General features: G+C 47.6%; 1 protein-coding gene and 1 long non-coding RNA gene across 7 annotated transcripts; one reads left to right on the forward strand and one right to left on the reverse strand.

Moving 5' to 3' along the window:
- DYNLL2 (dynein light chain LC8-type 2) lies at positions 1–17,382 on the reverse strand. Of its 2 annotated transcripts, none has more exons than XM_045044851.1 (3): positions 17,316–17,382; positions 3,967–4,105; positions 1–2,056 (listed from the first exon to the last, which is right to left on the reverse strand). In XM_045044851.1, the coding sequence occupies exons 2-3, from the start codon at positions 4,096–4,098 to the stop codon at positions 1,919–1,921; spliced, it is 270 nt and encodes an 89-aa protein (XP_044900786.1). In that variant the 5' UTR covers positions 4,099–4,105; positions 17,316–17,382; the 3' UTR covers positions 1–1,918. The 2 variants fall into 2 exon arrangements, with proteins under 2 accessions (XP_044900786.1, XP_023099387.1); XM_023243619.2 differs by lacking the exon at positions 17,316–17,382 and adding an exon at positions 7,011–7,271.
- LOC109494304 lies at positions 7,454–26,378 on the forward strand. Of its 5 annotated transcripts, none has more exons than XR_006589701.1 (7): positions 7,454–7,794; positions 19,923–20,157; positions 20,542–20,760; positions 22,699–22,943; positions 23,619–23,774; positions 24,383–25,078; positions 25,168–26,378. It is a non-coding gene; the product is annotated as an uncharacterized LOC109494304 (long non-coding RNA). The 5 variants fall into 5 exon arrangements; XR_006589699.1 differs by lacking the exon at positions 7,454–7,794 and adding an exon at positions 8,710–8,759; XR_006589700.1 differs by lacking the exon at positions 7,454–7,794 and adding an exon at positions 8,710–8,759 and having other exon boundaries at positions 22,699–22,871.
- The last annotated feature ends 306 nt before the right edge of the window (positions 26,379–26,684 follow it).

The following is a 26,684-nucleotide window of genomic DNA, read 5'->3' on the forward strand; positions in this document are numbered from 1 at the left end:
TGCATCAATCGACCTTTAATGTCCAAAAGAGGCATGGATGCAGAGCATAGAAGATGTGGTGGGGTCTCAGCCCCTGCTCCAGAAATGAGGGAGAGATGAACACAAACCAGACATTTCCAACTGGCCACACAAGTCTGGGAAGGCAGGGGGAAACACAGATCTGGACAATCATAAAAAAACAAAACCTAAAACCAAGCACTCAATCTTGTGCCCACCGAAGGGTTTGATATAGGGAACTCACTCACCATCCCTGTACCCACCCTCCCCTGTCAGCATCAAAAAGAAAACTCGGCACACACTAAAGGCTTAGGGAGGGGGCATTCTCCTGCCTCCCCACGAGCCCCAAGGATGGACTTAGAAAAAAAAAGAAAAAAGAATGAGCTGGATCCCAACCACCCCCCTCCCATAGTGTCAACCCTACACATGAGAGTTTTAAATGCGATTTACAAGAATCAGCAGCTCAGTCAGCAATGACTGCCCTCCCTCCACCATCCCTGTTTGATCAACAGACAAGATTTCCCCCCACACTCTCCTTGGAATCTCCTGCCACTAGCGGCCCTGCTCCATGGCCTGATACCCAGCTTCACCACTGCAAGACTAATCCCCTCCAAAGTTCCCCCAAAGGTCCTCACAGCCCTTTATCACTTCTATCCCTACCTCCCACAAGAGGCTGCAACCACCCACAACGTCACTTTCCCTCTCCATGGAGAACCAGTTCCAGGGCAGATGGCATCATAGCCATCTCCTCATGGATAATCCTCCCAAAGCCTTCTGGGGAGCAGATAGCCATAGAGCAAGCAGTGTCTGGGCCAGATGGCCTGGGGAGTTGACAACTATCTTCAGCCCCAGAGATTTTTTAACATAAAGGCCCAATTAGAACTAACTGTGCAGCCTATCTACCCATACACCCTAGAGATTCCACACTGTCCTGCCCCTCCCTCCCCTCTACCCCAAACCAAGACACACACACACATACATACATATACACAGAGGAGAATCAAGGGAGACATTGATTTGGTTTGATTGCTAAGACTTAACTAAGGTACTACAGTCACCAGAAATTCCCTTGCCAGCCAACTAACAGGGGCTGCTCTAAGAGAACTCCAGAGGAATGAGAAAACCAAGGGCTAAGCAGGGAGCAGACAGAAGGAGAGAAGAATGAATCGGAAAAAAAATCAAGCTAATCCTACCTCCAACATCCTCCTAGCAGGAGCTCCAGCAGGAAGAATAAAAGAAGGTAATCCACAAAGACACAGCCCTTACTTAGAAACTCTTCTGACAAAGACAGCAAGACAAGTCTGCTCCCCACTCCCACACACCACAGACAAACACGTCTCAGGGCCCCTTAAAGAATCCACCCCCCACCCCACCCTTTGCCCCAAGCCGTGAAATCACAGTTCAGTGGAATATTCTCCCTGGTACTAGATCAATCCCCCTACCTCCTTCCTATCCCTCTCTCCCTGCCAATCCTAATGCCGCCCCCCCTGCAGCCCCCCTGGCCCTCCCAAAGCAGCATCCGCTGCCAGGAGGAGGCTGCTACATTTACTTCCACCTCCAGAAACCAATTTCCTTCCCCAGCCCTCCTAGGCTTACAGACTTTGTGGAGGGCTTTTTATTTTATATAGGGAGAGAAAGAGAAGAGGGAGGAGTGGGAGAGACTTTCTAGTGCAATACAACCAAAGAAAAAATTTTAAGTCTTGAAAAATAAACATAAAGCAGCCTTCTTCCCCAGGCAACTAAACAGAAAGAAGTTTGGTTTTGTTTACTGCGACATACACATGAAATCGAGTATACAGTCCATGCAGTAGCACAGCCATTGGAGAGGACATCCTGATGCTGGCCCCAGTGCAAAACAGTCCCAGCAACGCCGCCTGCTTGCCATCGCTGCCGCCGCCACTGACACCTTCACTGTGGCCACCTAGCCTGACTTGAAGAGGAGGATTGCAACTTGACCCAAGTAAAAATAGATGAAGTGCTTTGTCTCGTGTGTAACATAGCTGCCAAAATTTCGGCCCACGATACAATGCCAGGTAGGGTTATATTTCTTGTCAAATTCCTAAAAGAAGAATAAAAGGGAGAGAAGAAAGGTGATTAGGACAGCTGGAAGATGAGAAATCAGAATAGGAATCTGATTAATTTAGTTATCATCCCCCACCTACCCCTAGCCCATGGCCTCAGCTCCCCAAACCTCAGGAGCTCAGGTTAAGGCTGGCTAGGACACTCCTTCCTTCATTAATAATGGAACACCGCAAAGGCTCTGTTATTTCTCTCTAGCACTTTACACCCTGATCATCTCCCCTCCTCCTAGCTACCCTACTCCATAGCCCACCCTGTGATTCTTTAGGAAAGGAGTCAGGGAAGCCAGAGGCATAAACGACCACTCCAGAGTCACGCAGCATGTGGAAAACAGAAGAGCCTCCCTGACTGGACACCCATTGCCTCCCACATTATTAAACCAGCATTTCCAAATGCCAAGAAGCAAGACCCTACAGCCAAAGTCAGGAGTACCAGGAAGCAGTTCTTTGTAAGTCAACATTAAACCCATTCCTATGTGCCAGACACCGTGTGGGCTGTAAGATGCAGAACAAGGACATCGGTCATGAGATCAAGGCAATTTCCTTCACTTCTCTCAAGGGCACAAGTTCAGCACCAAAGCAACCTAGGAAATCCTTATGACCTAATCAGACAGGCAATTCCCGGTCACTCCATGCATGCAGCAGGAAACAGATGGCTGAGTAGATGCACCCTGCCATGCAGCAGCCCTCCACCATGGGCCTAGCAAAGCTGCCAACCCTGGGACTGTCCCCTAGGTGCTCAACATACAACTTGTTTGGACTCCTCACAGCCCCTATACCACAGGACTCCAAGAGGTATTAGGGAACAGTAGAAAGGGCATGGATCACCAAATCTAGACTTAATGCTGACTCTTACTCTGTGTAAGATAGGAGAGCCATAGTCACTTCCCTGGGTCTTATTTTCTCAATCAGCAAAACAAGGAACCTGGGACAGATATAATCTAAGGATTCTCCTGACCCTCAAAGTCCATAATTCCAGATTCCCTGTACAGGACAGATAAGGCCATCACTCAGCAAGGAGCTAGCACCCCCAGCAGCCTTGCTGGGTCTGCACCATTGGCTCCTTACACAGAAAGTCTCTCAGGACTCCAGAGTTTCCTCTTTACCTGCATAGAGAAGCAAAACTCTGGAAAACTTAAGGATACCCTACCACCTCTATGGACCAGAATACCACTATACTTAGACATCCTTTTTGGGATATAAGAGTTGAAAATACCAAAGACTGGATTATGTCACCAATGGACATAGATTCTAAACAAAATCAGAGACCCTGGGTACCACTTCTCACTTCTAGCTCAGCTGCTTCTTCACCATGTTAACCATATCCATTCACTCATTCACTCAGGAATTTTTCAGGGACTAAACCTATTGCCCATATTGCTCATCCAATATTATATATTCAAGCCCACCCTTTTCTTAAGAAGGTGAGGAGAAAGAGATGATATAGTACCTGTGTCCTTTCTAAAAGAAAAAGAAACCACCACATGGTAGGGATTATTATAGGGATATCTCACTTTAAATGATGCAGTTCCCTGAAAATTTGTGTATGATCTTATATTATCTGTTCAAATATCCTTATCTACATTTTGAATACTTCTGAATTAATGGGGTCATATTTGATCCCAAGTTTCTCTCCCCAATGCCTTGCAATAATTATCTATAAATTATCTATTATCACATAACTATCTATACACACACACATGCACGCACACTTTGGCAGAGTTCCTGTTAAGAATTCCTAAGGTGAAGGCTTTGGTAAGAATCATTCCCTAATTTGTCTGCTTTGCAATCTCCTGGGTTTTGTTTACATGGGTTATACCTGCTTTCCTAAGTCCCCAGCTCAGCTGCCCATCCCCATCCCTGGCTAAAAGGCACAGCTCTCTGGGCGCACCTTCTTGATATAGGCAGCAATGTCCTTCTCTATGTTGTACTTCTCCATAGCCTGCGTGGCGCAGTCAACGGCATCCTGTTGCATGTCCTCAGACATGTCTGCGTTCTTGATCACTGCCTTCCGGTCAGACATCGTGACACTGCAGAAGAAGCAGAGAGGTGAAGCTGACAGCCCCATGCGCTAAGCAATGAGCATTAGCAGCTGAATGTGGAGCCTCAGTGGGAGAGCTGAGTACAGAGAGTGAGGGCAACAGAAAACAAAGACATGAGGTATTAATTAGGAGAAGGAGGTCCTAAGCTTTAAGCAAAGACATGGTTCCCAAGCCTGGGAAATACAAGGTAGATAGTAAAAAAGACATAATTAGCCATCAGTTTTTAATCATTTATAAAAGGAGGCTTTTCTAACTTTAAATTTATTTCTGATATTTTCAAAAGCATCAATTGCCAAGACATTACAACATATCTATAACCTACTAGCTGTGTCCTTGGGCAAGTTACTTAACCTCTGTGCTTTCATACCATCATCTTAAAATGGAGACTCAGGGTTATCAAGGGTAAACTAGGTGGCATTAACACCTGAACACAATAAATCCTTAATTTAATGACCATTATTGCATCATTGGTATCATAGTGGAAACAAGATGGGACTAGGAATCAGTAGGCCTGCCTTCTGGTCCTGACTATGAAGTCTTATAGTCTAAGGACAAGTCACTTAGCCTTACTGCATTCATTACTTCCATTTTAGCAATGAGAATAGCTCTCTATCCTCTATAAGGATTAATTAAGGTTAATATGAGAACACCTGCAAACAAGGACAGTCTACACTGGGGTCTGTCGGCTAGATTCAGCCCACCATCTGTTTCTGTAAATAAAGTTTTACAGAAACAGGCTACAATGGCAGAATGGAGTCGTTAGTTGCAAGAGAATGCATGGCCTATAAAGCCTAAAATATTTGCTACCTGGTCTTTCACAGACAAAGGTTGTCAATGCCCAGTGATAGTGATAGAGCTAACAAAAGGCAAGAAATTATTAAGTCTTTTTTCATATCTCTGCTATCTAAGCCATGGCATTCATCCTACAGCAACCAGAGTTCTGGGATACACCTTGCATGGTCCATTCCTAGAATGACAGGAACCCCGATAAAACTAGTCAGGATCCGGCTGGCAGTCTATACCATGTGAGGTGAGATGCAAGAACAGAGATGAGCTGCAAAATCCAATCTTGTCCTTGACCACAGTCCCATCACACTGACCCCCCCCCCAAAGAGGAATTTTGTCATCCAACCCAGTGGACAAAAGATGTTGTCATTCCAGCCCTGTCTGATATTAAGGCAGGGGTGGGGGGCGCTGCCCGCTCAAAGAGAGACCCCTGGGAATGATACCTTGATATGGGAATGATACCCTGATATGGTATCAGGCCACCCTGATCTCTGAGTCCACACTAGCCTGTGAGCTGGGTGAACTGAAAGGGAAAGCAGAACTCATGATTACTCCTTCAGCCTGCACCAGATGCAAAGAAAGCATACATGCCAGCTGCCAGCCACACAGCCCTTGACCGCACCCAAGGCCACCTCTGTCTGGCACTTTCAAACTAAGCAGGGCTGGTTCCACTTCAGCAGAGACTGGCAGAGCAAAGGGTTAGTGGACCAGCATCCTCTGCCCCACACCCGAAAGAAAAAGAGCCTCAAGGAGTCTGTGTGCACCACCTGGTGCTGAGGAAAGGTCCGGAGAACCCTGTTCAAGGCCTGACGAGCTACATGACCTTGGGCAAAACAACGTCTTCATTTTAAAAACCAATGGTTGAAATATGATATGGGGCAACTTCAAGGAGTTTGAGCAGATATACAACAGCAGCAGAGGAAGAATGTTCTGATACTATAAGGCTCTTTATATTTGAAGAAAACTAGTGTCACCTGGTGGTACCCTATGCCAGGTTACCACTCAGAAGGGGGCACTGTTTACAAACGCTAGGGTGGGGGTGGGGCCTGGTTAGAGACTGCGAAGTTAAAGCATGAAATTGGCACCGGTTTTCCCAGCAAACTCACCTGCTCCACTGCCTCATCACCAAAGTCCAAAGGAACAACTTTGTCACAATAATTAAAAGCCACCTTACTCTCTAGTAGGAGAGAGCCTGCAGTTACATAACGTTGGGTCTTGTGACTACAATGCTACGATTCTTCACCCCTGGCCCCCCAGGCGTCTGAGAGGGGAGGCCTAGCCCCAACCTGCCCTGTCCAAGGTGCCAATGAGAAAAGGACAGGGAGGTGCCCGGCCTAACCCCTCCCTCCTGAGAAAAAAAAAGGGGACCTGGGCCTTCAGACAGAAGAATGACCAGAAGGCCCCAGGCCAGCTGCCTCAGTCAAGAGCCAGGGTATCCTGTGAAAAGCGAAGAGGGCACTCCAGGACAGCACCCCATCCTCTAACCCCGGTTTTGCAACAGAAAAGGCTAAGCCTCCGAAAGACGGACCACCCTACCTCCCCAGCCCCCAACACACACAAACGCTTGTATTTCCTCCCTTGAGATCTCCAAGGGGGCTTATCCCTCCACCGTACCATCCTCCAGAGAGCGGCGGTCCCCAAAGGCCAGCACCTGGGGAAGGAGAAAGCATCCTCCCCCCACCTCCGCCCCGGCCGGTCAGCCGCCCTCCCCCGCCCGGCCTGGAGCAGCGCCGGAGTGACTGGGCGTCCTCGCTGCAGGAAGGACGCCCCAGAGGGTGGCGGCGGCGGCAGGAGGCGCCGCGTCACGCCCGAGCCCTCTCCACCCCCTCTCTCTCGGCCCCAAACACCAGAGGCCTCCACGCAGCGCAGAGACTGTAGGGGTGGGGGGCGGGGAGGAGGCGGGGAGCCGCACCTCCGCAGCCCAGGGCCTCCAGCCGCGCCCAGGGGTCGCCAGGACACGGGGTAGCGCAGCCCCGGGAAGGAGGGGCGCCGGGGGCGTCACGCCGAGGCCAGCCCTGCTCCGGGCCTCGGGGCTGGGCCCGGCGCGTGGGCCTACACGCGACAGGTGCGGGCCGCCGCCCCGGGGACGCCCGCACCCACCGCTCACCTTCACGGAGGCTAGTCTGCGCGGGGCCCCGGGGGAGCAGCGATGGCCTGAGGCAGGGCGCGGGCAGGGGCGGTGTCCCCTCGGCTCCTCCGGCAGCAGCCGCCGCCGCCGCGGTCTCCGGTTCCCGCAGCCCCGGGCCGAGCGCTCGCCGTCGCCGTCGGCCCTTCGAGCTTCCCCGGCCGCCCGCGCTCCGCCTCTCGCCCGCCGACCCGCCCGCCTGCTCCGCGCTGGCGCCTCACAGCTCCGCTCCGCTCTGCCGCTGAGCGCGGCCGACGCGCGGCCCCCACTGAAATAGCGCCCCGCCCCCGCCCCCCCGCCGCGCGCGCCGCCGTCCGCCCTCCCCATTGGCTGCGCCCGCCCGGCCCCGCACTGCGGGCTTCTCCCCGCGCCTCTCTCGCCCCACATCTTGTTTCCTCCCACAATGCCTCGGGGCGGAGGGAGGGGGAGCTGGAAAGGGTTGGGGGAGGGAATGTGGCCTTAAGAAGAGAAAGAAGGAGAAGAATGCAGACCCTTCTACCAGGGCTAGGAGGCCAGGCCTAAAAAGGAATAAAGAGGCAAGGCTTAGACAGAGGGAGGGGTATAAAGACCCCAATCCCAAGAAGAATAAAGGAAGAGAGAGGGAAGGAGATTCAGACCCGGGAAGCAGCTGGGGAAGGGGTAGAGATCCTAACCTGAGGAAGAAGCAGGGAAGGAGGTGAAGTCATCAGCCTCAGAGGAAAAGACAGGACCCCTTTCCTCCCCCCAGATCTGTAGGAAGAAGAGGAACAGCCTGCTCCACAGAGAGGTATAGGCACAAACAGCCCCAAGGGCTCCCCCTCCCCTTACATTCAGGAAAAGTCCCTTCCCCACGCAGCTCAGCCTTTGTTCCCGAGTCTCATGGCCACAGGACCTAAACTCCCAGCTGGAGCTCCAGCTGCTCTTTATCACCAAGAGCAATGGAGGCCGACCCTAAGCACAGTTGTGAGAAGGGAGGTTGGTCTTTGGCGCGCAGGCTCCTGGGATAGAGGTGAGAATAAGCCATTTCTAGTCAGTCTAGACTGGAGGGGGAGTGAATAGAACCCCCTAGACGGGCGAACCAAAGTATGGCAGAGATGTGAGGAGCTTAAAATTCAGGCCATCCATATTTCTCACCTTACAGAGGAGAGAAGCAAAGCCCTCACCAGATCACCGGCAAGCCAGGCCTGGTCTTAGCTTCTAGGCAGCAGCCCCTCTGGTGGCTGAAGGGGCTATTTGTGGGAGTGAGCCTTAATGCATGTGCCCATTGGGAGGGTGCCTGCCTTCCACTCTCCCCCACCCACCTCCAGAGAACAGGAAATGTCTGCATTTTTCTTCCCTTCTGTTTCACAAAGGAAGTATCTACCTAAAGGGGTTGGTGAGACTCTGTATAGGGAGTTACGCATTTGGGCCACACAGTGAGGATTAAGAAGTTCCCGTTCCCATTTTTCCTTCACTGTCCCAAACCATGGTCAGGAAGTCAGACTTGCTCTGGCCCTGGTCTTCTCTGGTGAGGAGCATCATAATTTAATGTTCATTATGTGTTAGGGAAAACCTAGAAATCATGCCCTCCCATTCTGCTCCCACAGTTCTATCATCTCCCAAACTCTGGGTATTTCAGAGAAATAGACGGGGACTGCTGTATCCCCTCACACCCAGGGTATTCTGATGTCAGCCTCTGTGTGAATGAATGGGGGGCGGGGCACATGTGGGCAGAGAGGGAGGAGATGAAGAAGGATGCTTTATCACCTCAAGGTTTGTGGAGAGCTAATCTCATGGATTACTGGGAGGAGAACTCTTACCCTCCTTCTCCAATGGTCATTAGCTTCCAGCCCCTTCTATGGTCTAAAGATCAGAACAGCCATGTATGGTTGTGCAGGTTGTTCATTGTACAATGACATTCAGCCTAAAAGGCAAGTGAGAGCTAAAATATAGCCTACACTTCACTTGCTAAACTGCGTGCCCTGGTACAGGACAACGTTCACCCAAAAGATGCGTACTTTTTTTTTTCAAGTGGGCACAGAGGAAACTGAACTAGTGGTGGCCCTGCCAAGGCCATACTGCTGATGTATATATAAATCCTCCCTCTCCCTGGCCTCAATGCTTAGAGTAGAGTAGGCGAGCATTTGGTCATTCCCGGTCCTGGGCTGTGGTGGGGTGGAGGTAAGGGCACAGAGTTAGAACCAGTGCTTTGCTGTTAAGAAATATGAATGTCAGTGTGTGTGTGAAATATGTGTGAGAAAGACTGACTCTGTGGGATATCATGGAGACTTGCTAATAATAGTATGGTTTATAGACAATAATTAATATTTATAGAGCCCTCACTCTGCGCCAGGCTCTATTCTAAGTGTTTTAAATGTGTTGTTGCATTTAAATCTGAAACAATTACAGTGAATATGTATTACCATCTTTCTGCACAGACGCAGAAACTACCCCTTAGAGAAGTTCAGTAACTTGCCCAAGGTTACCCAGCTTTTGTCAGTGCAGGATTCAGCCCCAGGCTGTCTGTTCCCAGGGCCTATACTCTTAGCCTTCCGCTATCCTGCCTCCTAACCGAGAAAAGAAAAAACTGTAAACCAAGGGTTTGGTTTTCTATCTGAATTATACCAGCATTTCGTAAACTTACCTTACTCCTAAGCCCTTTTTCATCCAAACGTTTATTAACGTCTCCAGGAACTACTATTCCACAGGACACAGTTTGGGAAACTTGTGCTATACTAATTACTGCTATTTATGTGAAATGCGTACTGTTTAGGGTAATTACTATGCAACACAGGAACTGTTGTAATTAATACGTCAGCTTAACTTGGTGGATCTTTTTATTTGATGCCACTACACGTTCGTGATTGCCCAGTTATCTGTTGCCCGGATGACATAACCATGTCTTCAAATGTAAAAATCACAGGGGACTTTCATTCTTGCCTTATCCTGGGCCCCCTATCCCCTGCTCCCTTCTTTAACCTAAGGGTCCCCTAGGGCCCTGATGGTCCCCCCCCCCCCAGATCTCAGATCTCCCCACTGTGGGTGTCCCACGGGCTCCTCAGACTCTTCACATACACACATACAAAGCCTGGTCATTAGAAGCATTGGTCCTGGTGCCAGAATGCCTGGATTCGAAATTCTTTCCACCAGTCTACCAGCTGTGCAGATCTAGTCAAACTATTCATCATCTCAAATTTTCATTTTCCTCATCTGTAAATCAAGAACAATATCTACTTCATAGTTAGGAGAAAATACTGGAAAAACTCTTGGCATGATGCCTGGTCCATATAAGTGATTAATAAATGTTAGCCATCATCCACATTTACTTTCCAGACTTGTTTCCCTTCCCTGTATTTCTTACCTCAGTTCACGGCCCTATTATCCCCCCAGGCACCAAGTCAGAAACCTGCGAACCATGAATGTGGATGAAACTACTCCATGGCTGAGAAATATGGATTAGAAAGACACTCCATCCCTTCCTCCACCCAAAGAACTGTGTTCGGGATCTTCTCTTTCCCTAGAACCCACCATAGGTCTGTCATCACCCACCTCTTGGCTCTTTCTTCAATCCGTGCCCTCTCTCATCATGAATACCCTGCATGGGGCACTCATCATCTCTTCTAGTTGGTTCCCTGCCCTCAATCCTGGCTCCTCCTCCCCAAATCCACACTGAAGTGTTCTGTCTAAAATGCAAATCTCCTAGGCACATCCTGCTTCCCTGCTCAGAAAAAAAGACTGCTCTTTCCCATAACTTACCTCCCCCATCTCACACCCCTACCTTATCTCCCCGCACTTTCCATCTCCCTCTTCGTGCTCTACTAACACTGTCTACTGCCTGCGGTTTTCCTCACACCCAGATTCCACACCTTTTTTCATGTGGTTCCCTTGCCTGTGAGGTTTGTGGCTTTCTTTGCTGGCTAACTCGTTGGTATGAGTGTCCTCTATGAAGCCTTCCTGAATCCCAGATGCTTTGACAACATCCAGGGCTTATCACTGACCACATTCTATTAAACTTGTGAGGCTTAAATTTGTCTGTAGTTCTTTGCAGACAGGGATTACATCTTATTTATGTATGGGCTGTAGAATCTAGCACAGTTCTTGTTACGTGGGAAGTTCTCTAGAAGTATTGGTTACATTGATCATTTCTATTAGGGTAGGGCCTGCGGGACTCCCACAGTGGAGAGGTCAGGACTTAGGGGGCCATCAGGGCCCACATCATGATAAAAACCATGAATGTGGATGAAACTACTCCATGGCTGAAAAATATGGATTAGAAGGACACCCCATCCCTTCCTCCACCCAAAGAACCGTATTCGGGTTTTCTCTTTCCCTAGAACCAGCAAAGCATGCTATTTACACTGGGGCCCTTCCTGCCCAGAACAAGTTGCTGGCTAAGGTAAACCATTGTCAGCACTGGGGAACACCCAGGCCTGATGTCTGAATTGATTTCCTCCTCATACTCCCTGTTGGGTATTTGGCTGATATCCTGACCCTTATAGGTAAAATAATCAAAGGTTCTCCCACCCCAGCTGACCAGGTCACTGAGAAGAAATAGAGCATGGCAATGACAAAAGTCATTTCACCAAGCCCTTGAGTTGTTGACTTGCTTCAAGGATTTCAGGAGGATGGAGAAGGATGGGAACATATACCCTCAAACTCAGTACAGTGCAGACCCTGGTGCCAGTTCCCTCTGCCAAGTCCCCATTTCGTGGGGGGGGGGGGGGGGGAACCTAAGGAAGAAAGCAATGTGACAAGAACGACTGGAATCTGCACCAATTCCCCACTGATTTCTTGAGTGGCCTTGGAAAACATGTTTCCCTAGGCAACCATTTACCAAGTCCTAAATATTGCCTTTCCTCCTCCCCAAGTCCCCCAAAACCTGGAGGAGCCAGCCAAGGTCAACCATGCGCCCAAGAACTAGTGAGATGAGACTAGGAGTCAGAGGAGAAGTCCTAAGCCCAAATTGGCTCAGTCAAATCATTTTATTCCTCAGAATATGGATTTCTTCATCTAGAAAATGTAGGACTGGATAATCTATAAGGTCCTTGTCAGCCCCCAGACTTCACAGGTCTATGATTCTCTGATTTCAGTATCCCATCATAAAGGATACTTGCCCTGTGGGTCAGAGAAATTTCTCTACCTGTAGCCAAGCTTAAATACCCTCTTTTCTGATCTCTCTGATCCTCTTAGAATTCAGAGAGCGTTCCTTCCTCTATACCCCCACCACCCAACAGAGTTGGGATATCATTCTGTTCATCTTTGTATTCTCTCAACTAACAAAGTGCCTTGACATAGTTAAAGTTCAATTAATGTTTGAGCTTCAATTAAAATATTAAAGCAAGGGGCGCCTGGGTGGCGCAGTCGGTTAAGCGTCCGACTTCAGCCAGGTCACGATCTCACGGTCCGTGAGTTCGAGCCCCGCGTCAGGCTCTGGGCTGATGGCTCAGAGCCTGGAGCCTGTTTCCGATTCTGTGTCTCCCTCTCTCTCTGCCCCTCCCCCGTTCATGCTCTGTCTCTCTCTGTCCCAAAAATAAATAAACGTTGAAAAAAAATTAAAAAAAATATTAAAGCAAGTGGTCATCAAGAAAGAACCAGAAAAAAGATGTTCCGATGCAAGTAGTGGTTTCTAGATCACAACTCCTCATAATTTAGGAGTCTTCCTCCTTCATTGTCTGCGCAATCCTGAGGAACCCTGCCCCTGCCATGGGAGAACCAAAACAGTAATATGGAATTTGTCAGTCCTTGTGCAAAAGATCAAGTTAGGGTTCTTGAGTGCACGAAACATCTGAAGAAAAAAAGCAGGACCAGGGTAGACCCCTGACTCCGGGGAGTAGGAACCATGGAATAGTTTTCCCAGGGCATCTCAGTGGGGCAAATCACTGGCATTTTCCTTGAGTCAGACCAACTGTCGATTCAATTCCCATAGAAGGGCATCTGATTGGACAGATTGGCTCACAGGTCCACTTTTTGGCCCTGGAAATGAAGGCAGCCTGAAAGACCTTCTGAGATCGAGGGGGGAATATCTGACAGAAGGAAAATCCACATGAAGTTGCAAGAAGCAAGAGAGTGGGTGCTGGGCAGGCAGAAACACAGATGTCTACTCTTGGAGAGCCTCCAGAGTGGGAGGCAAGATTATTTATGAGGGAGAACCTTGTTCCCACTGTCATAAAAACAAACACTAAGCTCTCACACCCTCAGTCCCATAGAGTGAGGTAGGGAATGGTGAGTGGAGTCCTAAAAAATGAGGTCTGTACAACTTTGCCTTCCTCTCTGAGAACAATTTTGAAGAAAAACTTTGCCTTGCTAGGCATATTGAAGTATATTCCAGTTGGCAAAAACTTAAAAAAAAAATCTTCTCACTAGGATATGGAGGCCCACCTTACATTTCAACGTAATAAGCTAATTCTGTTTTTACATATATAGCAGCTTTAGTGCACGATTCAATGGTTTTTAGTATTCACAGAGCTGTGCAACCATCACCACTACCTAACTTTAGAACATTTTCACCACCCAAAAAAGAAACCCTATACTCATTGGCAGTCACTCCTCCATTTGTCCCCAGTTCCCATTAATCTACTTTCTGTCTCTATAGATTTGCCTATTGTGGACATTTCCTACAAATTGAATCATAAAATACATGGTCTTGGGTCGCCTGAGTGGCTTAGTCAGTTAAGCATCTGACTTCAACTCAGGTCATGATCTCATGTCTCGTGGGTTCGAGCCCCGCATTGGGCTCTGTGCTGACAGCTCAGAGCCTGGAACCTGCTTCAGATTCTGTATCTCTTCTCTCTGCCCCTCACCTGCTTGCATTCTGTCTCTCTCTCTCTCTCTCAAAAATAAATATTTAAAAATTTTTTTAAATAATAAAATACATGGTCTTTTAGGACAGTCTTAGTTCACTTAGTATAATGTTGTCTAGGTTCATCCATGTTATAGCATGAATCTGTACTTCATTCCTTTTTATGACTGATTAATATTCCATCATATAAACATACCGTATTTTGTTTATCCCTTCATTAGTTGATGGACATTTGGGTTGTTTCCACTTTTTAGCTGTTATGGGGAATGCCTCTATAAGCATTCTTACACAAGTTTTGGGGTGGATATATGACTTCAATTCTCTTGACTGTACACCCCAGTGTAGAATTGCTGGGTTTTATAGCAATTCTATGCTTAACCTTTTGAGGAATGGTCAGACTATTTTCCAAAGCAATTGCTTCATTTTACATTCCTACCAGCAGTGTATGAGAGTTGCAATTTCTCCACATTCTCACCCCACACCTATTATTGTCTTCTATAGTATAGCCATCCTAGAGGGTATGAAGCCAACTGTAGTTTTCATTCACATTTCCTTGGTGTTCAATGATCTTGAGCATCTTTTCATGTAATTGGCAGTGTGTATATTTCTTTGGAAAAATATGTTCAGATCCTTTGCCCATTTTTATATTTTATATTAGGTTTATATTGTCTTTATATTATTGAATTGTAAGAGTTCTTTATATATTCTAGATACTAGACCCTCACCAGAGATATGATTTACAAATATTTTCTCCCATTCTGTGGATTGTATTTTGATTTTCTGTTTTTTCCCTTGGTTGTATTTTCATTTTCTTGATGGTGACCTTTGAAGCACAAAAGTTGTGAATTTTGATGAAGACAAATTTGTCAAATTTTTTGTCCCTTGTGCTTTTGATGTCATTCCAAGAAATCATTGCCTAATCCAAGATCACAAAGATCTACTTCTACATTTTCTTTTAAGAGTTTTAGCTCTTTCTAAATGAACCTATTTGAGTTAATTTTTGTATGGTGTGAGATGGGGTTTAACTTCATTGTTTTGCTTGTGGATATCCAATTGTGCCACATCTTTAGTTGAAAAGACTATCCTTTCACCACTAAATTGTCTTGACACCCTTATCAAAGATCAATTGACCATAAATTTGTTTCTTTTTTAGACTGCCAATTGTATTCTATTGATCTACCTATCCTTATGCCAGTATGATACTGTCTTCATTACTATAGCTTAGTAAGTTATGAAATCTGGAAATGTCCTCCAAATTTGCTCTTCTTTTTCAAGATTCTTTGTCTAATTTGAGTCCCTGGCATTTCCATATTACCTTAAGGACCAGCTTACCAATTTCTGTAAAAAAGCCAGCTGGACTTTCAATAGAGATTATGTTAAGTCATAGATCAAGTTGGGGAGTATTGCTATCTTAACAATATTAAGATAATTAAGATAATATTAACATGTTCTGATCCATGAACATGGGATTTCTTTCCATTTATTTAGGTCTTCTTTAATTTCTTTTAATGTGTTATAATTTTCAGCTGTGTTATAATTTGTTATAATTTTCACTTTTTTGGTAAATATATTCTTAAGTATTTCATTCTTTATTGTATTTTATTAAATATTTTATTTTATTTATTTATTTTGAGAGAGAGAGAACGTATGAGTGGAGGAGGGGCAGAGAGAGGGAGAGAGACAGAATCCTAAGCAGACTCCCCACCATCAGTGCAGAGCCTGATGCAGGGCCTGAACTCACAAACCATGAGATCATGACCTGAGCCAAAATCAAGAGCCAGATGTTTAACCAACTGAGCCACCCAAGTGCCCCTCATTCTTTTTTTTTAATGTTATTATGGGGTGCCTGGGTGGCTTAATTGGTTAAGCGCCAACTTTGGCTCAGGTACTGATCTAGCCCCATATCAGGCTCTGTGCTGACAGAGGATTTTTGTATCTATATACATAAGCAACATTGATGTATAGTTTTCTCATGATGTCTTTGTCTTGTTTGGGCATCTGGATAATACTGGACTGCATTGGAAAGTGTTCCCTACTATTCTTTCTTTCTTTTTCTTTTTCTTTTTCTTTTTCTTTTTCTTTTTCTTTTTCTTTTTCTTTTCTTTTCTTTTTTTTTTTTTTTTTTTTTTTGGAAGAGTGTGGAGGATGGATATTATTCTTTAAACATTTGGTAGAATTCAGTAAAGCCATTTAGGCCTGGAATTTTCTTTGTGGGAAGTTTTAAAAATACCAAAGCAATCTACTTCTTTTAGGTCTATTCATATTATCTATTTCATGAAGTAGTTTCAGTAGTTTGTGTCTTTCAAGAATTTGTCCATTTTATCTAGGGTCACCTAATTTGATAGCATATAGTTGTTCATAGTGTTACTTTATAATCTTTTTTATTTCTTTAAGATCTGTAGAAATGTCCCTTCTTTCATTCCTGACTTTAGTAACTGAGTCTTCTCTTTTCTCTTGGTCTAGCTAGAGATTTGTCACCTTTGTTCATCTCTTCAAGGTACCAACTTTTATTGCATTAATTTTTCTCTTGCTTTCCTATGAATAAGGTGGTTCTCCAGCACTCAGATGATAAAAGCTCCTGGGTCAGGGGAAGCTCAGACTGGAACAATTTCTTTGAGCAGCTGGATTTAAACTCAGTTCCTTGTCTATTTTCCTCTAAATCAGAGTTCTCTCTATTTTAGTGTCTCCCTTGCCCCCCCAATCCCTGAAGTGATATGAAAAAAAAAACAACAACAACAAAACAAAAACAAAAAACAAAAAACAAAAAACAGAGACCACACTATTAATTGAAGGCTGTGAGGGACAAAATTTCATTAAATCCATAAACATTTCTTAAACATTTGTAACAAGCTCTGTGGAAAGGGGACATGGATGAGTATCCAGAAGTAGCCTCAGACTTCTCCACCCTCACAGCCTATTAGCTGGGGAGACACACATGTACGCAACCAACTTGACCCCAGGCTAGACTATGATGAGAACTGTGATCAAGAGTGAACAAATGCTCATGGGGGACACAGGGTTGGGTGGTAACCAATCTTTCTGGAAGAATCAGGGAGCAGAAGAGTTGACATTTGAGGTAAGTCTTGAAGCATGGTAGGTTTTGAAGGAAAAAAAAGAAAAGGGAGGAAGTACGTTTCTTTAGTTAGAGAGAAGCTCACTGGCTAAGGTAGAGAATGGTAGGAAGTCAGGCCTGGCAGGAGAGCAGTGTTCTGGAGAAGGAAACAGGGTGGACAGAAAAGTTAAGGCCAGACTTTGGAGGTGGCTAAAGGATATGCTGTGGAGCTAGAACTTTATCCTTAAGAAACCCGGAGCCCACTGAAGGGCACTGAGCAGGAGGATGATGTGACCAGCCTTTGTTGGAACTCGGGGCTGCAACAGAAACCAAAGTTGGTTTACTCAGACTCTCTGGTGCCATCCACACCTACAGAAGCAAGCAGTGACAGCTGCCATTACCACTGTTGGTCACACCTTCCTTGGGACTCTCTCCTCCTTAAGCTCCATGGCACAGCACTTCCCTGATGCCTTCCTACCTCTCTGGCTGATCCTTCTCAGTCTCCTTAGCAGGCTCTTCTTCTTCTGCCCATCCTAAGTGCTGGTGTTCCTCAGAGTTCTGTTCTAGATTCTTGTCTCTTCTCACTGGACCACTTTCCCTTGGAGATCTTCTATGTTACCATGGCTTCATGACCAACTATGGACTGGAAATTCCAATCTATGTGTAGCTTTCTCAGACCTGTCTACTTATTTAGACCCATCAGATCTAACTATCCATTAGAGATCTCCATTGAGGTGCTATATTCTTTAAAATTAGGTCCAGGGGTGCCTGGGTGGCTCATTCAGTTGAGCGTCTGACTCTTAATATCAGCTCAGGTCATGATCTCGCTGTTGTGAGGCTGAGCCCTATGCTGGGGCAGAACCTGCTTGGGATTCTCTCTCTCTCCCTCTCTCTCTGCCCCTCCCCTGTTCTTGTGTGTGTGTGCATGTGTGCACTCTGTCTCTCTCTCTCTCTCTGCCTCTCTCTCTCTCTCTCAAAATAAATAAACATTAAAAAATAAATAAATAAAATAAAATTAGGTCCAGATGTGACTAGAAGGGAAGTCCCAAGTAAAATGGCCCAAATGAGATAGAAGTTTATTTCTCTTTCAGATAAAAGGAGTCTACAGGTATCAAGTTCTGGCCTGGTATGGCAGCCTGGGAGTCATCTCTCTGAGATCTGTCCCTTTGTCTCTATCCCCAAGCCACCATCCACCTCCAGGTCCACTGCAATAGCTCTGCCATTCTTGCTCCTCTCAAGCACACTCTCTGCATCTACACAGTAGCCACCAAACATATGTAGCTATTGAGCACTCAAAACGTGGCTAGTCCAAATTGAGATGCATTATCTGTGTCAAATACACACTGGAGACTTTCCCTGCTACCCTGTTTCTCTGAGCTCCCTTTACATCTCTACCTTGACCCCACTCTACCCCACCCCCAACTAACAGTTTGGCCAACTAGCTGTGTCCTTTTCCAGACTGATTAGAATCCTGCCTGTTGCATTCACTGTGGTATCCAGAGGAAAGACTACTGACATGTGGCCAGTAGTCAACAAGCATTTGCTGAGCCAATGAACAAGTCAATGAATGACTCACCCCAAAGCCAAATAAACAAAATTTCAGGTAGGGTAACACCAGACCTCATGACTTCTAAGCCTCAAAGAAATGGCCAGGTGACCATTAGGTTCCCAGTCTGGGAAGTGAGGCAAAGGGAAATTTGCAACACATTGCTGGTCTCTAGTCCTGCTCCAGGCCCACATATGTTCATTTATAGAGACCCAAGCCACCACTGTCTCTTCCCCCTTCCCAAGAAGGGCAAACAGTACTGGCTCTCCTCCCAAGGAAGCTCTCTGGCATGTGCCCCCAACATTTTCAGAAAGAGCTATATTGAAGATACTTACCAGAAATGAGCTTCCTCCTGGGTGGGGTGGAGTGGGGTGGGTCAGAATGAGGGAAGGAGGTGAGAAGGGTGCCCATTTTGAGTTGCTGTCTACCCAGCACCAGGAGAATTGATGTACATGTTTCTTATAAAGTGTGAGCCTCTCTGTGAAGATTTCCTTTGAGGAGACAGGAGGTGGAGGAGATGGGGAGATGGGGACCCAGAACTGAAGATAGGAAAGAAATTGGAGTCAAGAAGCCAGAGAGGGAGTGCCTGGGGTTCCATTGTTAATTTACTGTGTGACCCAAAACAAGCCCATATAGCTGCTCTGGGCTTTAGTTCCTCATCTATAATCAAAAGAGGGGCACCTTGGTGGCTCAGTCATTAAAACATCCAGCTCTTGATTTCGGTTCAGGTCATGATCTCATGGTTATGAAATAAAGCCCTTTGTCCGGCTCTGAGCTGACAATGCGAGCCTGCTTGGGATTCTGTCTCTCTCCCTCTCTCTCTGCCCCCCCCCCCCCACTTTTGCTTGCTCTCTCTTTCTCTCTCTCTCAAAATAAATAAATAAATAAATAAACAAACAAACAAACAAACAAACAAACAAACATTTATAATTTAAAAAATCAGCTTTTGGGCCACCTGGGTGGCTCAGTCGGTTAACAGTCCAACTCTTAATTTTGGCTCAGGTCGTGATCTCACAGTTCATGAGTTCTAGCCCCAAATTGGGCTCTATGCTTGTTAGTGCAGAGCCTGCTTGGGATTCTCTCTCTCTCTGTCTCTCTGCCCCCTCCCCGCTTGCACATGCATGCGCCCTCTCTCTCTCTCTCTCTCTCTCTCAACATAAATAAATAAACATTAAAACAAAGTTAAAAAAAAAGAATCAGCTTTCTGCACCTCTGGAGGGGTTGTTGTAAGAATGAAAGGTGATAATGGATGTAAATGGGCTTTGAAAAGACAAGTATCAGAGTAAAACTACCATGCACAGGCAAAGTTTTTAGGCTGTGGTTCTGTTTGGGCAGGAGATTCCCACAGTTGTGGGAATGAGGCTGGGAGTGCTGGCTAGGAACCTACATTCTCTCAACAAAAGTGAGAGCAGAAGGCAAAGCCGGAAACCATTCTCTCAGCCATGATCCTCCCAGGAGTCTGATCAGCCTATCTGCCTATTTTGCCTTGGAGCAGAAAAACTGAATCTTTTATTTTTTATTCTTTATTTTTTTTTTAAGTAAGCTTCATGCCCAGCATGGAGCCCAATGCAGGCCTCAAACTCACAATCGTGAGATCAAGACCTGACTCCAGATCAAGAATCAGAGGCTCAACCTACTGAACGACCCAGACACGCCCAGAAAAGCTGAATCTTGAACAGAGCCTTGAAGAAAGTGCACCCAGCAGCTATCCTCAAGGCCTTGCAGAAAGCACAGTCCCACTTTGGGGCCCCCTCACTGCTTCTGACACATTCAGGTGAGCATGAGCACACACAAACACCCATATGTGCACACACACACACAAATACACACCCTTTGTAGATGATACACACACTCCAGGTCCTCCGCCCAGTGCCTTGAACCTCAGAGCTTCCTGTTACTCCTTCTCAACTTGGAAGGACTCCCAGTGGATTGACCCTGCCCTTATCCCAGCTAGAGACCATGAGCTGCTCCATGCGGAGTCCCTGATCCCCCAAAGAGGCCAGCCAGCACAGAAAGGGTTGCTGGAGACCCCTCTGAGCTAATGAAGTGGGTCTTGAAGGTGGGGTGCATGCTGGAGGCCCTTGCTCTACGGGCAGACCCTATACTTGACAAAGCGATCACTCAAGTTTTATCAGCCTCTTCTCTCTTTTCCTTTCAGAGCCGTGTGAGATCACACAAAGCCATCAGGAATACCTGCAGTTCCCAACCTGGAGAACTGAAAACATTCCCCAGCATGCTGCCAGCGTGAAGAAGCTCTGTAATTACAGACATGCAGGGGTTTGTGTTCCTGACCTCACTCATCGATGAAACGCTTCCGTCCCCTTCACTTCCCACGGTGTCTTTATCAAGGAAGCGGGAAGCTGGGCCCATCAGAAAAGTGAGTTCTGACTCCCTGCTCCACCATGGGCAAACACTAGACCTCACTACGATTCAAATCCATTCAATCGTGTATTCATTCCCTCATCCAACACACATTTAATGGCCCCCTGCCATGTGCTAGCACAGGGCCTGGTGCTGGGGACACACCAAATGTGACCCAATCCCTACTGTTGAGGAGATCATAGTCTAGTAAGGAAGGTAGGGTACATGATATAAATAATTACAATTAAAAAATCAAAAAGTGATGTGTGATAAGGAAAGCACCGGTAAGGGGCTCCTGGGTGGCTCAGTTGGTTAAGCATCCAACTTCCACTCAGGTCATGGTCTCATGGCTGGTGAGTTCAAGCCCTGTGTAGGGGGTCTCCACTGACAGTGCAGAGCCTGCTGCTTCATATCCTCTGACTCTCTCTTTCTGCTCCTCTCCAGCTTGCACTCTCTTTCTCTCAAAAATAAATAAACATTGGGGCAGGGGGAAAGGAAAGTGCAGGTAAAATCCTAGATGAGAGAAAGATAATTTTGGGAAGGGTGGCTGTTTCTTGATGGTCAAAATAGTGCAATGGCTGAGAGTACAGACTCTGGAACAACAGACCTGGTTCAAATCCTTACTTTGTCACCTACTAACCATGTAACCCCATGGAAAAATGAGAATTTTCAGGGGTCCACCTGCTATGGATGTCAGCTGGAAAGTGGCATAGAACGTGGTTTTTCTGCATGTGTAGAGCAGGAGGGAAAGACAGTCTAGAATGATAGGGGCACAGGGAGAGAGTGTGGTGCTTGGAAAGATTTCCTTTTTGCTACAACATAGCCTCTGAAAAGGGAAGAAAAAGAGTTGAAGCCGGTGAATTCAGTTGGGGGTAAACTTTGGAACAGGATGCCAAAACGAACGTGTGAAGTATAATGACATAGGGCAGAGTGCCCGCCTAGCCCCAAGCAATTGTCCTCATCTTTAGAGCCAAGTTCAACTGGGCCAAAGTGGGGAGGGTCCCCAAAGTGGGGAACCAGCCCTTGGGGCTTGGTGCAGTGTTGGCCTGCGTCCTGGATTCTGCCCACCGAGGGAGGCCTGTTCCTGCCTGTCTGGCAAATTGAGCCCGAGAAACAGGGCTGAGGGAGAGCCCTGGTTTTCTTTCACAAGGACAGAAGACATGGGTAGCTGTGCCAATCTGAAGGCCAGTGATGGAGCACAGAGGCTGGGAGAGGCCTCTGGAAAGGTGGCTGATGGGGAGGGAGGGAGGGCTGGAGGGTGGATTCAGCCGGAAGAGGCTGAGCCGGTTCATTATCATTGTCACTGGCTTCCGTCTTCCTCTGGGGTTACACACAAACCCTTTGATCCCAGGTCAGAGTGGGGGAGACTGAGAGCGATATTTCACCAAGCTCAAAACAAACTAAGGAGCGGCTACAAAAGGGGCCACCTTCCCAGAGAGGGATTCCTAGCTCAGTGCCATCCCCAACCTGGGGTTGAGGGGCCAGATTGGGAGGCCACGTGGTAAGGCTTTAAGTGTCCTCACCCAGGGGGTATCAGGAGGCCTCCATTCTTGTCCACCTTGTGTGTCTCTCTTTGTGTGACTTTGGGGAAATCACTTCCCCTTGGCCTCTGTTCCTTCTCAGTAAAACAAAAGGGTTTTGCTGGAAGGATCTCAGAGGTCTTTCACAGCTCAGAAATCGAACGCCTTTACCTGAGTTAAGCAACTCCCTGCTGTTAAGATTTGGGGTGTGTATCCTAAATATTGGAAGAAACCCAGAACATTAAGATATGAGAAAAGAGGAAACTAGGGAGGCTGTCCGGAGCCCCCAACCCTCAGTGTGCTCAGGTGTGAGGGCCGCAGAAGGGGGTGGGAAAAGGAGGAAGAACAAGGAGAGGGAGGAGCAGCCTATCTGAGCACCTGACATCTCAGGGCAAAGGAAGCTAAATGATAAGAGGATTCTTCCCCAACTCCAGCCCAGGATCCTGTGGAAAAGCTGCATTATAATCGATAGCCTCGTAAATAAATAAATAGTCAACGCATCCTGTCTCCAGCTCAGAGCTTCTTCAGGAAAATCGAACCTCGACCCACTTCTGCTCGCTCATTCTGGATTTCTATGGAGGCCTCCAGAGGGAAGGAACACTTACAGGTCATCTTGGGCATCCCCCTGCCTCTGGGCCGGCCTGCCATCAGTCATGACCTGAAGGAAATGATTAGGAGGGTAAATCTGTAGCTAAGATACCCACAATGTTCCCCCCTTCCCGCCCCCCGCCGCCCCACATAACACAACAGTGTTGTTTTCAGATTATCTACACTGCGGTTCCTTTCCCCCAGCACTGATAATTGGGGTTTCATTGTCTCAGGGAGGAATTCAGGCCTCAGAAGCAGTCGGTAATCCAGACTCCTGGGTCTGGTGTGGTTATCTCACAGCTGACAGAGGTAGCTCTGGCTGCCCGGAACGTGGCAAAGGACTCATTCCCTGGTACCTTCTAAGAGGCAAAGGTAGCCAGTAGCACAGCGTAATGGGCTCGTAGAGCTGGTTACTAATTTGCAAGGCTGCATGAATGAACTGCCCCAAAATACGAGGAACACATTTATGCAATGGACTTCCTACACTAGGGAAGAGACTATGAACGCAGTACACCAGCCTTCAGTCAGTTCGTAGAGCCAAGAGGGTCTTCAAGAAATTATTTGGCTCGGCCCTCTCCCCATGAGCAGCCCCCAAGGTCCAGCCCTGAAGTGACAGGCCCAGGGTCTAATGTAGGGCACGCAGGTCTGGCCCTAGGCTTCCCGTTCTCCTCATAGCACAGGTTGGGGCTGGTGCTGAGCAAATGGGTTGTGGCTGTCACCAGAGAGGAACTGGCAGCCGACACAGCAGACTCTGTTTTCTTCGCAGGCTGAGGGTAACTAGAGGAAGCTGAGAATTCCTCTGCTCTGCTCTGCTCTGCTCTGCTCTGCCTCGGCAGGAAGAGGGGACAGGAGGAGGGGAAATGGGAAGGCCAGTGGCTCTCATTCCAAAGGAGGAAATGTTCCAGCTCCTCAAATAAGCCAGGTAGCGTGGGCCAAAGATGTCAGGGAAGACAACAGTAGGACCCCATGGCGTCCCTGGGGGGGGGGGGGGAACGTCAGGAGCCTGGGTCCCCTGTTTGGAGTTGCTCTGGGCTAATGGTGAGATCTAACATTTATTAAATGCTTGCTGTATGCCAGGCACTGTGCTAAGAACTCTATTGTACTATGAAGGCAGTTTGTGTAAGGGCTGAGAACATGGCCTAAGTGACTCATGATTGGGTTCAATCCACCTTGGCTACTCACTAGTTCTGTGACCTTGAGTAAGTGACTTAACCTCTCTGTGCCTCAGTTACTTCATTAATAAAACGGGATTAACAGTACCTACCTGATAAAGTCATTTGAAGATTAAGTGCATTCACTCACAACAACTCTTAGGACAGTGTCTGTCATGTAGTGAGCTAAGTTTGGCTATTACCACCTTGTTGAACTCTCACCTAGAGTAGCTATTAATCTCGGAGGCTCAAAGAAGTCGAATGCTTGCCGAAGGTCCCAGGTCTGTTTGACAGACAGCATGGGTGCCCTCCTAAGATCCTCTCTCTCTCTCTCTCTCTCTCTCTCTCTCTCTCTCTCTCTCTCTGTCTCGGGAAGCAGCTCCAGAACTCGCCAGCTCCCACCCAGGTCCACTCCAGTTTGGAAACTCCATGGCTGCTTCCACAGCAGGAACAAAGATGGACCTCTATCCTGCCAGTGAGGCCTGCCTCCTGGGGCAGAAGGTACCTACTGTCGCCTCTGCCAGGACCCAGACCCAGGAGCCTCCCAGAGGCCTCCCTCTGCACCACTGCCCCGGGCGGGCCTCACCAAGAGCCTCCCACCTTCCCGCACAGTCTCCCCTCCTCATGCAAGATGCCGGCTGCTGAGACGGGAGGGATAAACAAACTGTGGCTCTGGCCCAGCCCTCTGCCGGCTGGCTGCTCCCCGCCCCCCTCAATCCGCAGTGCACAGTCGCTCTGTTCTCCTGCCAACTTGGCAGCTCGTCTCTGCTGTTACTATCAACACCTCCCAGGGAAGAGGGAGAGGAGTGAGTTCTGATCGCCTGGCACACCGAGCAGCAAATTCGTGTCAGAGCCAGCCCCAGAATGTCTCCCAAGCTCCCAAGACTCCTGGTGGGGAAGGAAAGGTGGGCCTGAGCAGAGAGGCCCCCACTGCAAGCCAGGCTTCAGCAGAGTGCCTGGGCCTGGCCAAAGCTGCAGCCCCCAGGAGCAGGCAGCTCTGAGAGAAGGGACCGCCAGGCCGGGCAGGTGCACAGGAAGGGGTTCTGTCTCACCCCGGCACTTGCCACAGTCCAAGGTGGGTTGGTAGCTCGATTCCTGACATGGTTGGTCAGGGGTGGGGCAGCCTATGGCCAAGATAGAAGAAACAGGTCTTTCTCTCTGCAGGCCATGAAGCCCTGGAGTGCGTGGACTATACCTCCTTTCTTCCATCTTTCTTGGACTCATGCAGAGCTCTTGCCCTCCTTGTCAGATTGGATTGGGAGACCCAAAGGGGCCACATTTTACCCCCAAATGGAAACTTCTCGCAGACAGAAACCATATTTCCTTTTCCCAACCCTCTTCCCCAGGCTCTTACACCCTGCCTAGTTGGCTCCATAAAGCAGCCGATGCCCTTCTCAGCTCCTGCCGGACTCCTGGGGCCCAGTTAGGATGAAGAAAGAACCCATATTTCCAGGGGCCCAGTGCTCCACCTCAAGCAAGGTCCGCTCACAGTACAGGACTGGGGGTGGTCGCTGTGTGGCCTCTCCCAGGAGGCATGGCCTTCTTAGCTTTGTCACTGCTCGTGAAGGGAAGACCTTTGTGCCCTGCTTTTGGTACCAACAAAAGTGGTAGGTTCAGGGGAAACTTCCTAACGCTCACACCACCCAGTCAGCTAGTCTACCCAAGGATGAGTTAAATGCTCCCAATCTTTATGTGCTACCAGCCTGTCTCCTCCTCTGTAACCCAGCAATGACCTTTCATAACTCACTGGGTTCTAGCTGATGGTGATAAAGACACGAAGACGATGCTTATACTTCTAGGGGTGCGCCTGGCCCTTGGAATCAGTATGTTTTCCTTCCTTCTTTCCTATCTTTCTACCTTCCTTCCTTTCTCCCTTCCTCCCTCCCCCATTCCTTCCTTCCTTCCTTCCTTCCTTCCTTCCTTCCTTCCTTCCTTCCTTCCTTCCCTCATTTCTTTCTCTGCTCCTTCCAGGACCCCGTCTCCCAAATGTGAAGCCAATCCTAAGACCATCTCCATTCCCTGCTCCAAAAAAAGTCTAGAAACTACCACCAGGAGAGATATAGCCATTTCCTGGTAGGAACTCCCTAGGTCCCAGAGGGCCAGCTGGCTTTCCATGGCCAGGAAACAGGAAAAGAGAATTCATTCAGTGGGCTGGGATGTAAATAAGCCATAAAAGGCTGCACCATTCTAGGCTGCACCTGTGAGCATCCCTCGGCTGAAGCCCTGTCAGCGTTTCCATGACAAACTCGTATTTCTGGATGCCTCTCTTCCAGCTTCAAGAGCATGCCTTGTGCTGAGACTTGACACTGAAAATGCTTTCATGTTTTTTTCCCCTTAAAAAAGATTGCACACTCTAAAAATCCACCTGCTCATTATATGTGTTTGCTTTTCATTCTGAGAGTTTTGTGGGTATTATATTTGTATGGTAGACACACAAGCATATGATAATACACGTGGGGGTTCTGTGGTGGAGAGCTGCCTTGGCAAATACACAACCACCACACAGCACGGTAAGATGCCTCCCCTCCCTAAGACATCTCTCACACCCATTTGCCTGTTCCAAAGCCTGAAATTCTATCATTAGAGATTTACTACTTTTGAACTTGGGTGATTATCCATCCCTAAGAGTCTACTGTGACAATGCACCAACCCCTAAAAGGGACTAAGCTGCCGTCTGATGA

This window comes from Felis catus, chromosome E1 (assembly GCF_018350175.1).
Source record: "Felis catus isolate Fca126 chromosome E1, F.catus_Fca126_mat1.0, whole genome shotgun sequence".
NCBI lineage: Eukaryota > Metazoa > Chordata > Mammalia > Carnivora > Felidae > Felis > Felis catus.

Bases quoted from the DNA above. Each gene is read 5' to 3' on its own strand.
- DYNLL2 (XM_045044851.1), bottom strand. From the start codon at position 4,098: ATGTCTGACCGGAAGGCAGTGATCAAGAACGCAGACATGTCTGAGGAC. The intron at 2,057-3,966 runs GTGCGCCCAGAG...TTCTTCTTTTAG, and splicing joins TTGCTGCCTATATCAAGAAG to GAATTTGACAAGAAATATAA.